At 44.2% G+C, this 13,836-nt stretch overlaps 1 protein-coding gene across 5 annotated transcripts in view; it reads left to right on the top strand.

The window, feature by feature from the left end:
• Positions 1-13,836, top strand: part of LOC106585124 (serine/threonine-protein phosphatase 2B catalytic subunit gamma isoform) — a 72,744-nt gene that overhangs the window by 55,464 nt on the left and 3,444 nt on the right. For 2 of the 5 annotated variants that reach the window (XM_014170981.3, XM_014170979.3), the window contains exons 7-13: positions 335-412; positions 3,507-3,601; positions 4,325-4,450; positions 4,691-4,768; positions 5,252-5,342; positions 7,477-7,574; positions 12,005-12,031. In XM_014170981.3, the coding sequence (XP_014026456.1) occupies positions 335-412; positions 3,507-3,601; positions 4,325-4,450; positions 4,691-4,768; positions 5,252-5,342; positions 7,477-7,574; positions 12,005-12,031 (593 nt within the window). The remainder of the gene's footprint in view (positions 1-334; positions 413-3,506; positions 3,602-4,324; positions 4,451-4,690; positions 4,769-5,251; positions 5,343-7,476; positions 7,575-12,004; positions 12,032-13,836) is intronic. The other 3 variants (XM_014170980.3, XM_014170983.3, XM_014170982.3) reach the window with 3 other exon arrangements.

The following is a 13,836-nucleotide window of genomic DNA, read 5'->3' as shown; positions in this document are numbered from 1 at the left end:
TGTGGCTGTGGCCTACTGGCTGCCTCTGGAGCAGCTATAAGAGTCCATAAATACCACAGCCCTCCTTGGCACTGTTCTGCTCTGGCCTCAGTGGTTCAATTAAACCCTCCCTACCTCCCAGGCCAGAGGGCAAGAGACTGACAGGAATTCCAAATGTATTTCCAAAAGTAAAGAACAGCCAGAAAATGCTTCTAATGGCCACACGCTGTTCCTCAAAGAATTTCGGTCATATCTCACACTACGTGGTTGCCAGACTGACTCTGTGAGGTCCAGCTTTAACCTCACTCCACTGGCTGTTCTAATTGAATGTTTTTCTCGCTCTCTTGCCTTGCAGTTACCCGGCAGTATGTGACTTTTTGATAAATAATAACTTGCTGTCGGTAATAAGAGCACACGAAGCACAGGATGCAGGGTAAGTTTCACTGTTTACAGAGTAATACATTTAACCGTTTAACCTCTTACATCTAGACGTTCCGCTAGCGGAACACCTGCTCCAATATCCAATGATGGGCGTGGCGCGAAATACAAATTCCTCTAAAATCCGAAAACTTCAATTTTTCAAACATATGACTATTTTACAGCATTTTAAAGACAAGACTCTCGTTAATCTAACCACACTGTCCGATTTCAAAAAGGCTTTACAACGAAAGCAAAACATTAGATTATGTCAGCAGAGTACCGAGCCAGAAATAATCAGACACCCATTTTTCAAGCTAGCATATAATGTCACAAAAAACAAAACCACAGCTAAATGCAGCACTAACCTTTGATCTTCATCAGATGACAACCCTAGGACATTATGTTATACAATGCATGCATGTTTTGTTCAATCAAGTTCATATTTATATCAAAAACCAGCTTTTTTACATTAGCATGTGACGTTCAGAACTAGCATACCCCCCGCAAACATCCGGTGAATTTACTAAATTACTCACGATAAACGTTCACAAAAAACATAACAATTATTTTAAGAATTATAGATACAGAACTCCTCTATGCACTCGATATGTCCGATTTTAAAATAGCTTTTCGGTGAAAGCACATTTTGCAATATTCTCAGTAGATAGCCCAGCCATCACGGCTAGCCATTTAGACACCGACCAAGTTTAGCCCCGATCAAACTCCGATTTACTATTACAAAAGTTTCATTACCTTTGTTGTCTTCGTCAGAATGCACTCCCAGGACTGCTACTTCAATAACAAATGTTGGTTTGGTCCAAAATAATCCATCGTTATATCCAAATAGCGGCGTTTTGTTCGTGTGTTCCAAGACACTATGCGAAATGGCAAATCAGGGTCGCGAGCATGGCGCAATTCGTGACAAAAGATTTGTAAATATTCCATTACCGTACTTCGAAGCATGTCAACCGCTGTTTAAAATCCATTTTTATGCAATTTTTCTCGTAAAAAAGCGATAATATTCCGACCGGGAATCTCCGTTTAGCTAAACAGAGGAAAGAAAACAAAGCTTTCGGTCGACGCGGGCACGAGCCTGAGTCTCACAGTACTGTAACCAGCCACTACCCAAACGCGCTACTTTGTTTCAGCCAGAGCCTGCAAAGCCACGATTCAGCATTTTGCCGCCTTCTGAGAGTCCATGTGAGCCGTAGAAAGTGTCACGTAAGAGCAGAGAGATCCCCTGTAATAGATAGAGATAATCAACAAGGCCAAGAAATGGTCAGACAGGGTACTTCCTGTACAGAATCTTCTCAGGTTTTGGCCTGCCAAATGAGTTCTGTTATACTCACAGATACCATTCAAACAGTTTTAGAAACTTTGGAGTGTTTTCTATCCAAAGCTAATAATTATATGCATATTCTAGTTTCTGGGCAGGAGTACTAATCAGATTAAATCGGGTACGTTTTTTATCCGTCCGTGAAAATACTGCCCCCTAGCCATAACAGGATAACGGGTTAAAACATTTTTTAAAGTGAGGCGAAAATTTTTTAATAATAATATAAAAAATAAGTTGTACCCCTTGTAATAATATTAAACAATCTTGGGACAACACCTAGCGACCTCAAGAGATTTTAGCTTTTTGGTATTGTAGCGAATGGAGGGGCAGGGAATAGAACATGGGTTGCTGCTGTGAAAGGCAAACACCCTACACATCGCACCAATAGGGTGGGAATTATAAAGTGTCTCATATAGCGAGCATCGCTACAGTGCCCTTTCCGAACGGGAGGCACGTCCCTGCGCTTTGACTACTCGGCACCCTAGTACGTCCTGGCCACGCGTTCCGATACCCTCACGGCCGCCTTCCCACTTTTGCCACCAATGTAGCAAACGGCGTGGCAGGGAATCAAAACCGGGTCACTGGTGTGAAAGGCCAGAGGGTAAACCCTCTTGTTGGGAATTGTAAAGCTGCTCATATAGCGAGGATCATGATAGTATAATGGTTTTGGAATGACAGATCCACTAACCCAGTTTTAGTCAGAGATGCATAGATCTACCATTTTTAATAATTGATGTGCTGCTGATAGCAGTCTACTAATCAGACTTATTCTTACTATACTGAACTGCTTCAGTTTCTGCTTGAGCTATTTAGCTTGAATTCTACACGTCTCCCACTACCATACAAATAAGACGGCTGAAGCAAGCGCACACCTTTTCTTCAGCGAATGTAGTTATTCTGTAGTAGTTCCCCTAACCACGCAGGTAGCCTAGTGGTTAGAGGGTTGAGCCAGTAACTGAAATGTTGCTAAATCGAATCCCCGCGCTGACAAGGTAAAAATCTGTCCTTCTGCCACTGAACAAGGCAGTTAACCCACTGTTCCTATGCCGTCATTGTAAACAAGAATTTGTTCTTAACTGACTTGCCTAGTTAAATAAAAGTTAAATAAAAAATAATTGAACTGCCTCCTAGCAAGAGACCATTGTGTTACTATTAGCAGAAATACAGGCTATTGCACACCTGATTTGATACCAATCATCATGATATCATTCTGCAAGGTAGGCCTACATTTAATTGGCATGTTTTTTTTTTTAAGGATGACCTTTAGAATTTACTGTTTTGGCATGCTTTTCCATATTGCAGATTTTATAGGGCCCTATATATACTGTATCTTACCTTAAGAAGTGTTTACCTCAGGCTGACTTCTGGCATCTATTGGTGCAATGTTCCATAAATGTCCAAATCAACTTAAAGTATCTACAAAATACGTTTTTTGCAGTGACAACAATCTGTAAGGCTACAGCTAACATGTTTTCCTTTTACCGTTTGCGATTCACAAATGATTTGATTCACCTCGATTGAACAGCACCCTAACTATTACAATGGCAAAGCAAATCATTCGATTTCTCAAAATGAATTGTTTAAAAGAATCGATTCATATTAATTAATTAAATGAATCGCTCAGTTATATTTCTTTTTTTTTACTATTTTGAGAAATGTGAAGCAGCCATCTGTTGTACAGTGCATTACATTTGTATGGCCTTACAAAAAATATGTGAGTCTCTTCACCATTTTATTTCTCAAACTAAGGTAATTTTGTCTCTCATCCCAGGTATCGGATGTACAGAAAAAGCCAGACTACAGGCTTTCCTTCATTAATTACAATCTTCTCGGCACCAAATTACCTAGATGTATACAACAACAAAGGTTTGTGTACTCTTTATATCAAGACTGTGATGTGTTATATGCATAGTGTAGTACGTGCCTTTGTGCTGTTGTAAAGAGCCATTTTCTGTTTACCATCAAATGTCACGTTCGAGTGAGGCGCGTATCCCTACATCAAAAATCTCTGTAACAGGATAGCTAACGTTGATGTCGGGACCTTGACAAACTTCCAGTGAGTGAGTGAAGACATTGAAAACATGCAAGACTGGTGGCTATAGCTATGTTCAACAAGTATATTATTCTTCTGGCTTTATCTAGCTCTATTTGTGATATTTTACTTTGCGTTGCTGGCTTGCTAGGTAATCAACCCTTTGAAGACATCCACGATGTTGTAGATGATAACCATCTGACTACGTGTTAACTTGCACGAACTGAATTTGAAGTTGCATGTGATCGTATCCTCTTCCATGTAAACAAACTTTCTGATGCACACGTGTGGGCGACAATTCATGACGGGGCCGGGAAATGGGTCTATAGCTGTTGTCTGCTGGCTGGCATACAACCACAGGGTCAGGTTTCACAAATCTGGGATTTTGATTCCCGTCCCTTCTCTGACCTTTCTGCCCCTCCAGGTCCACTTGGGCTGTCCCCAAAATAGGACAACAATTGGCTGGTATTTTTTTGCCAGTGATACATTTAGTCTGTTAGTCAGAATGGCTAACTTGATCATTCTTTTTGTTCTTTACATCTCACTCCAACTTCCAGCTGCTGTATTAAAGTATGAGAACAATGTGATGAACATCCGGCAGTTCAACTGCTCCCCCCACCCCTACTGGCTGCCCAACTTCATGGACGTCTTCACCTGGTCTCTGCCTTTTGTTGGAGAGAAAGGTATGTATATGCTCCCTGTCCATATCAGTGCTCTTGTCAGAGTTAAGAATGTGCCAGTAGAATTCCAGGAATGAGCATTGGAACATTCTAGCATGAGAGGGGTGTGTTTTGGTGCTAAAAATGCAACTACAAAAAAAAAAAAAAACAGTACTAGATCTGCACCCTAAAAGATGTAGCACAGAGTGTTTTGGTGGTGGTGGTGCTAACTGAGTTGTGGTGGTACCTCCCTTCTCCGCACAGTGACAGAGATGCTGGTGAATGTGCTGAACATCTGCTCAGATGATGAACTCATGTCAGAAGGAGACGACCTGTGTGAAGGTAAGAGGAACAGCCAGGATTGAATAAGGCACGTTAAGACCCCCGCACCCCTCCTAACCCCACATTATCACTAGTGTTAGGAAGGTAAAGCTGGTAGCTTCATTTTTCACTACAGCTGGTTCATCCACAGCATGTCATAACAGCTCTGTCAGACAAACACACACACAGTCTCATGTCTGGAGTTCATCTAGAACATCCCAGGAGTCACTAATGCTCTGACGGAGCTCAACTCGACATTCCACTGTACCCTCCTCTCCTTTACTCCTCTCCCCTCTGCTCCCTCTCCTCCGCTTCCTCCTCCTCTGTTCCCCTCTACTTCCTTCCTTTTCTCCTCTTTACTCTCCTTTCTTCCCTCTGTTCCCTTACTTTTCTCATTTTTTTTCACCTTCCTCTGCTCTGATGTTCACAGACTATTTCAAGCAGTAGAAAGCATTATGATGCCCAACCAAATGCTGAGAATATTTTATTGTTGTATTTTATGAGAAGATGGTGGAATCCCAGCAGTGCGCAAGGAGGTGATCCGGAACAAGATCCGAGCCATCGGGAAAATGGCCAGAGTCTTCTCTGTTCTCAGGTGAAAAAGCCTTTCGCTCTCTCCGTCTCGTCATCACACACGACAGCATAAAGGCTGAGCTGAATGGCACACCATTCCCTATATAGTGCACTGCGTTTGACCAGGGTCCATAGGGCTCTGGTCAAAAGTTGTGCACTATATAGGGAATAGGTTGCCATTTTGGACGCAACCATACTGAAAAGGGAAAGTCAGACTTGGAGTGAATGGAGCAGAGAGGGATGGGAATAGACTGGAGTCTCTATTTTTAGTTGAGACTAGAATGAGTCTAGTTTATGAAATGAGTGAAGTCAGTTTGAAAGTGCACAATGACTTTGTGTTTGAAAACACAGTGCTGCTTTTCCATAAGGATGAATGAGCAGGCAACAGTGAGTCACGAGGCAGCACACGGTGAGGCTGCATAATGCCATTAGACATGATTCCAGATTAATGCTGTCTCTGTGATTAGCCTGCCACACAACTGCAATGGGAGATATGTAGATCAGCACAGAGATCCTATAATTCAAATGTGTTCTAGAAGTAGGCCTATTTCTATATAGAGCAGGCTGTCTTTCACAGTGGCCCATATACAGAGATATCACGGGATGCTGCAGCTGCTACAGCTCTGTATGAGCAAAAATGATGAGGGTTTTAACATATGTAAACTCAGCAAAAAAAGAAACGTCCTCTCACTGTCAACTGCGTTTATTTTAAGCAAACTTAACATGTGTAAATATTTGTATGAACAAAAGATTCAACAACTGAGACATAAACTGAACAAGTTCCACAGACATGTGACTAACAGAAATGGAGTAATGTGTCCCTGAACAAAGGGGGGTGGGTTAAAATCAAAAGTAACAGTCAGTATCTGGTGTGGCCACCAGCTGCATTAAGTACTGCAGCGCATCTCCTCCTCATGGACTGCACCAGATTTGCCAGTTCTTGCTGTGAGATGTTACCCCCTCTTCCACCAAGGCACCTGCAAGATCCTGGACATTTCTGGGGGGGAATGGCCCTAGCCCTCACCCTCCAATCCAACATGTCCCAGATGTGCTCAATGGGATTGAGATCCGGGCTCTTCGCTGGCCGTGGAAGAACACTGACATTCCTGTCTTGCAGGAAATCACACACAGAACGAACAGTATGGCTGATGGCATTGTCATGCTGGAGGGTCATGTCAGGATGAGCCTGCAGGAGGGGTACCACATGAGGGAGGAGGATGTTTTCCCTGTAACGCACTGCGTTGAGATTGCCTGCAATGACAACAAGCTCAGTCCGATGATGCTGTGACACACCATCCCAGACCATGACGGACCCTCCTCCTCCAAATCGGTCCCGCTTCAGAGTTCAGGCCTCGGTGTAACGCTCATTCCTTCGATGATAAACGCGAATCCGACCATCACCCGTGGTGAGACAACCGCGACTTGTCTGTGAAGAGCACTTTTTGCCAATCCTGTCTGGTCCAGCGACGGTGGGTTTGTGCCCATAGGCAACGTTGTTGCCGGTGATGTCTGGTGAGGACCTGCCTTACAACAGGCCTACAAGCCCTCAGTCCAGCCTCTCTCAGCTTATTGCGGACAGTCTGGGCACTGATGGAGGGATTGTGCGTTCCTGGTGTAACTCGGTCAGTTGTTGTTGCCATCCTGTACCTGTCCCGCAGGTGTGATGTTCGGATGTACCGATCCTGTGCAGGTGTTGTTACACGTGATCTGCCACTGCGAGGACGATCAGCTGTCCGTCCTGTCTCCCTGTAGCGCTGTCTTAGGCGCCTCACAGTACGGACATTGCAATTTATTGCCCTGGCCACATCTGCAGTCCTCATGCCTCCTTACAGCATGCTTAAGGCACGTTCACGCAGATGAGCAGGGACCCTGGGCATCTTTCTTTTGGTGTTTTTCAGAGTCAGTAGAAGGCTTCTTTAGTGTTCTAAGTTTTCATAACGGTGACCTTAATTGCCTACCGTCTGTAAGCTGTTAGTGTCTTAACGACTGTTCCACAGGTGCATGTTCATTAATTGTTTATGCTTCATTGAACAAGCATGGGAAACCGTGTTTAAACCCTTTACAATGAAGATCTTGTTTAGTTACTGAAAGCTTTGTTAGATCTCTAAGATGTTTGTGTCTCTCGCTCCCTCTCTTTCTCCCCTCTCTTTCTTCAGGGAGGAGAGTGAGAGTGTGCTGACACTCAAAGGACTGACCCCCACTGGGTCGCTGCCTCTAGGAGTGTTGTCAGGGGGCAAAGAGACCTTGCATACCGGTACGTGTCTCTCACCCCCCCAAACTCCCCTTTCCTCCCCCACCCTGCTGTCTCTGTCTTTTTCTATCTCTCTGATGCCCCCCTCTCCCCCTGTCCACCATTCCCTACCCTCACAGAGGGCCTTGGGGTGCCATTTAACACTGTGCCGTTCTCCCTGTGCTAACACAGGCTTAGCCCAACCGCACGGTAAACTGAAGGATGTACGCTTCACTGAACGTTTTGCAATTTTTACATTTCATTATGGAAAACAAATCATAGACCCTACTCCTCTGCGTTCCGTTTTTAAATTATGCAGTCCAGAGGGAAACTATCACTGCCACTGAAACCTACGTATGGGACGCAGCCTTTGTCTGTCTGGGGCTCTGTGTCAAGCCAGCCGTCCGCTTTAGGTAGTAGTCTGGAAAACCCGACCTGAGGCAACAGAGAATGGTTTCAATGATGGACTCTTTTGGCATAGAGGAACTACGTCACTGCCTAAAATACAGGGACTCTGCTGACAAATCACGAGGCAGACATGCCAGAACATCGCGATTCAAAACCAAAGTTTGCAGGCAAAACCTTTGTTGTGGTTTTAGTTAAGGTAGCTGATGTGCCGTCTAGTCAAATGGCTACGCAGACTATTTGCATTGCCCCCCCACCCCCTCTTCTACGCTGCTGCTAGACTGTTATTATCTATGCATAGTCACTTTAATAACTCTACCTACATGTACATATTACCTCGACACCGGTGTCCCCGCACATTGACTCTGTACCGGTACACCTGTATATAGCCCCGCAATTGTTATTTACTGCTGCTCTTTAATTATTTGTTATTCTTTTTTGGGGGTCTATTCATAAAACTGCATTGTTGGTTAAGGGCTTATAAGTAAGCATTTCACTGTAAGGTCTACACCTGTTGTATTTAGCGCATGTGACAAATTTGATTTAATGCGAACTAGCCACTTAATTCACTCGTAAAAAAAATGACCTCTTTGTTCTCCATCTTGCTAGCTACTATTTAGTATTTTATTAAAGCCGTTAAAGTAGTAACGAAGGCAGTGTCATAGTTTTTCTTTGCCAAAAGAGTCATTGAAACCAGACCCTAGTCACTGTGTTGCCTAGGGTCAGGTTTTCGAGACTAGTTGGGTAGAAGGGGAGGGGGACTGAGCTGTGGGCGGGCGGTTGGAGGGGGGCTGGACCGAAGTGGCCTGTCACTGATGTGGTCAACCAGCCCAGCTAAAGGTCAACCAGCCCAGCCAGCTGGGGGAATACACACACATGGCGCAGGAGGACCTGGTCTGTCAGCAGGGAGGAGAAAAGGGAATGCTGGGGGTTGGGGGCTGGTCTCCTCCCAGTCGAGGCAGAGGTGTAGCGAATAGAGTTAGAGCTGTGAGCATTCGGACGGAAACCACATGACGTGACCTTTACCAGAATGCCATTGTCTGTGTATGTGTCCCAAATGGCATTCTATTCACAATAGAGTGCACGACTTTTGACCAGAGCCCTATAGACAATGGTCAAAGGTATTGCACTATATATAGAATAGGGTGCCATTTAGGGGACGCACCTTGTGTCTGTCAGCCCCTCCTGTCAGATGTGTGTTCTGGTTCATTACATCCCCTGTTTGTTGTTTCTCTTCACTGCTTCCTAGCAGTACTCTAGTGACATTTTAGGGGTACGCTGTCCAGTTTTGACTGCAGTGCTCTTTAAAAACCTGCCTTGACAAATGAAGGGAAATGCCTTAGCCTAGCTATTTCTATTCCACTCCTTCTAAGATGTTTTATTGTCACACACACCGGATAGCTGCATCAAAATATGCCTTGCTCAAGGGCACATCAACCGATTTTATTTTATTTATTTGTATTTCATTTGTATTTCATTTTTAAAATGTTCACCTTGTCAGCTTGGGTATTAGAGCCAGCGACTTTTCGCTTACTGATTTTGAAATTCAACGGAGGGCCGCATTTTTTGAGAGACGAATTGTTTGTTAAATCAATTTGCGGGGGCCACCCGAGTGGCGCAGCGGTCTAAGGCACTGCATCGCAGTGCTTGAGGCATCACTAAAGACCAGAGTTCGATCCTAAGCTCTGTCACATCTGGCCGTGACTGGGAGACCCATGAGGCGGCGCACAATTGGCCCACCGTCGTCTGGGTTAGGAGAGGGTTTGGCAGGCAGAGATTTCCTTGTCCCATCGCGTTCTAGCGACTCCTGTGGCGGGCTGGGCGCATGCACACTGACACGGTCGCCAGGTGCACGGTGTTTCCTCCGACACGTTGGTGCGGCTGACTTCCGGGTTAAGCGGGCATTGTGTCAAGAAGCAGTACGGCTTGGCTTGTTCGTGTTTCAGAGGACGCACCGCTCTCGACCTTCGCCTCTCCCGAGTCCGTATGGGAGTTGCAGCGATGGGACAAGACTGTATCTACCAATAAGATACCACGAAATTGGGGCGAAAAAATGATTAAATAATGTCTCGCGGGCCGGATTGAAGTGCCCGGTGGGCCGTACTTTGCCCCCCCAGCTCTAACCGCTAGGCTACCTGCTGCCTGTATGACTATAACAAATGAAAGATGGTCTTATAGCTAGATTCACCACCAGTTATTCTGTGAGTGACACCAGTAACAAAGCACCTCATTAAGAACAACTCGAATAGAAAGATTAAAGCTGTCATCTCACCACAGTTCTCATCTGTCTTCATCACACGTATGTGTTCCTTTGAAAACTGAGCCTGAATACACTTCATTATGACAATGTGAGACGTAATGAGGTGCCTTTATTGACTTCACAGGAAATCAGTTCCCTTCTCCTCAATCTACACACAACACCCCATAATGACAAAGCAAAAACAGGTCTAGACATTTTTGCAAATGTATTACAAATAAACAGATCTTATTTACATAAGTATTCAGACACTTTGCTATGAGATTTGAAATTGATCTCAGGTGCATCCTGTTTCCATTGATCATCCTTATGTTTTTACAACTTGATTGGAGTCCATCTGTGGTAAATTCAATTGATTGGACAGGCACACACCTGTCTATATAAGGTACTACAGTTGACAGTGCATGCCAGAGCAAAAACCAAGCCATGAGGTCGGAGGAATTGTCCATAGAGCTCAGAGACAGGATTGTGTCGAGGCACAGATCTGGAGAAGGGTTCCCAAAGATTTCTGCAGAATTGAAGGTCCCCAAGAACATAGTGGCCTCCATCATTCTTAAATGGAAGAAATTTGGAACCACCGAGACTCTTCCTAGAGCTTGCATGCTCGGCCAAACTGAGGAATCAGGGGAGAAGGACCTTGGTCAGGGAGGTGACAAAGAACCCAATGGTCACTGACAGAGCTCCAGAGTTCCTCTGTGGAGATGGGAGAACCTTTGAGGGACAACCATCTCTGCAGCACTCCACCAATCAGGTCTTTATGGTAGAGTGGCCAGACGGAAGCCACTGCTCAGTAAAAGGCACATGACAGCCCGCTTGGAGTTTGCCAAAAGGCACCTAAAGACTCAGACCATGAGAAACAAGATTCTCTGGTCTGATGAAACCAAGATTGGCCTGAATGCCAAGCGTCACGTCTTTAGGAAACCTGGCACCATCCCTACAGTGAAGCATGATGGTGGCAGCATCATGCTGTGGGGATGTGTTTCAGCTACAGAGACTGAGAAACTTGTCAGGATCAAGGAAAATGTATACGGAGCAAAGTACAGAGATCCTTGATGAAAACCTGCTCCAGAGCGCTCAGGGCCTCAGACTGGGGCGAAGGTTCACCTTCCAACAGGACAATGACCCAAAGCACACAGCCAAGACTACGCAGGGGTGGCTTCGGGACAAGTCTCTGAATTGCCCAGCCAGAGCCCAGACTTGAACCCAATCAAACACCTGACAGCTTGAGAGGATCTGCAGCGAAGAATTGGAAAAACTCACCAAATACAGGTGTGCCAAGCTTGCAGCGTCATACTCAAGAAGACTCGGCTGTAATCGCTGTCAAAGGTGCTTCAACAAAGTACAGAGTAAAGGGTCTGAATACTTGTGTAAATGTAATATCATTTTTTGTTTTTTGCAAATTTTTCGGAAAACCTGTTGTTGCTTTGTCATTATGGGGTATTGTGTGTGTGTGTAGATTGATGAGGGGGGTAAAAAATATTCAATCAATTTTAGAATAAGGCTGTAACGTAACAAAATGTGGAAAAAGTCAAGGGGTCTGAATACTTTCTGAATACACTGTAAGCACGACCTAATTCTTTATTATTATTATTATTATTCCTGTCCTCTGTTTGTCAGGGATGTTTTTCTCTTGCCTGCCTGTTTTCTCTGATTGTGATGGTGACAGTGGGGGATCTCGTCTATGATTGGTTGTTTGGATGATTCGGACTGTCTGTTCTGTGGTTGATGATCTCTGGTTCTCTGCATTGATGACTCACTTTTCTCCTTCTCACCACTACTCACATTTACATAGCCGCCGCTGAGGCAGCGGAGGCAAAAGGTACGCAAGCGGTCCCCGGATCCCTCCCTCAGTGTGTTGTTACTTTTAACCCTTCCAACAGGGCCCTCATTCTTTATGCACCCCTGTTGTCCCTTTTTAAATGTTCCATTTGTTATTGTTGTACATTCACTGTGTGTGTGATTTGTGAGTTTTGTCATGGATTGGTGTACTTCACTTTGCAAAATTGCTGCTCTTGCATTACCAGTTGCTGCTACTACTGTACATGCATGATAGGACTCAAATGCCCAAACAGTGGGCACTCCCATTTGGCAGGAAGGACTTTAGCTTGAACCTCAACATGCACTGTATAGTTACATTGTTCCTGGGTCCTAATTACACTATGTTGACCATAATAACATGAGGGCAAAGCCTCAACACAGTCTTCACAGATAGGCTACAGATATAGATACCGATACAGAGAGTCAGGCATTTGGCCTAACAGTGACATGTTGAGAAACAGAGACTTGTTAACAAACAGCTGTAGGCAGAGGTCACATGGGTGAGAGCTAGATTCCTTGCCACTGCTGCAGGCAGCTCGTCCCTGAGCAAAGCCAGCTAAGACTCTGCTAGCCTAGGGAGCACCTCCCTCCTCCTCCTGGCTATCCAGGGATATATTCAGAGTCTAATCCTGTTACGCTGCTTGGCTGTTGCTACTCTGTCACTGTCTGCTTCTGTTGGCATGTTACTGTTCTAGCATTCAGATACCCTCTTTGATCGCATACACATTTGGAGTAGTAATGGGTAGTTTGGTTTCTGTCCAAATATATTTTGATGATGTCAGAGCATGTTTAATAGCAGGGGTGTCTAACTCATTTTGGCCCGGGGCCCACATTCGGTCTTCAACGAGGTTCCGGAGGGCCGCACTGAAAGTTTATTTACTCTCTGTCAAAATTTTCTGAAGAAAGTCCTCTAGCCATGGATTTTAGAATTTCCGATGCTCCCTGACTGTCTGACTTTCATTTAGGTGATTATTAGTGAGCTGGACATGGTCAAGAAACTCTATGAATGTAGTTAAATTATTGTACATTTTTTACTCAAACCACCCACGGGCCGGATTGGGGAGACCCCTGGTTTATAGCCACCTATTAAAGCTGCAATATGTAACTTTTTGGGCAAGTTGACCAAATTCACATAGAAATGTGAGTTATGTGAGTTATGGATCTGTCAATCTCATTGAAAGCAAGTCTAAGAAGCGGAAGATCTGTTCTAGGTGACCTATATCTAGGCTTCCAGATTCGTTTTTTGCGTGTTTTACCTTCGGTTTTGTACATCAGCTGAAAATACTATATTTTTGTTTATGGAAGAGATATTTCACAACAGTTTAGATGGTACAATGATTCTCTACAATATACTTGCTTGTTTTGCCACGGAAATTAGGCGACAATTTGAATTTTGGCAATTTCAGATTTCTGCGTAGTGCACCTTCAACTACAACTAATGTTTGCCTTGCAATGATACATTTCTCATTAACAAACCAACTAACTTAAAAATTGCAGATCTGTTTTCTATGAGTGCAGTTTCATTGATCACATTCTCCTATTGTCAACTGTAAAACGTCCATATTTTCCTCTTATACTAAATGTTTGCCTTATTGATTTTTTGTTGTTGTTGAATAGTTACTTACAGTATATCTCTCGTTTGCCCATGTTTTCTTTGTGGTTTTTACATGGCACTTGGAATTTTACAGTAAGTCCCACATTCACTGTGAGGTGTTGTACTGTAGCTTGTGCTGTGGTTTTGTCAACAGTACTAGGACTGTGTATTCACTGTACATACAGCTGTTGTATGTCTGCACTGTTTGTCTA

The sequence above is a fragment of the Salmo salar genome, chromosome 24, assembly GCF_965601325.2.
Source record: "Salmo salar chromosome 24, fSalSal1, whole genome shotgun sequence".
Classification (NCBI taxonomy): domain Eukaryota; kingdom Metazoa; phylum Chordata; class Actinopteri; order Salmoniformes; family Salmonidae; genus Salmo; species Salmo salar.
This window is presented reverse-complemented; position numbering and strand designations above follow the sequence as displayed.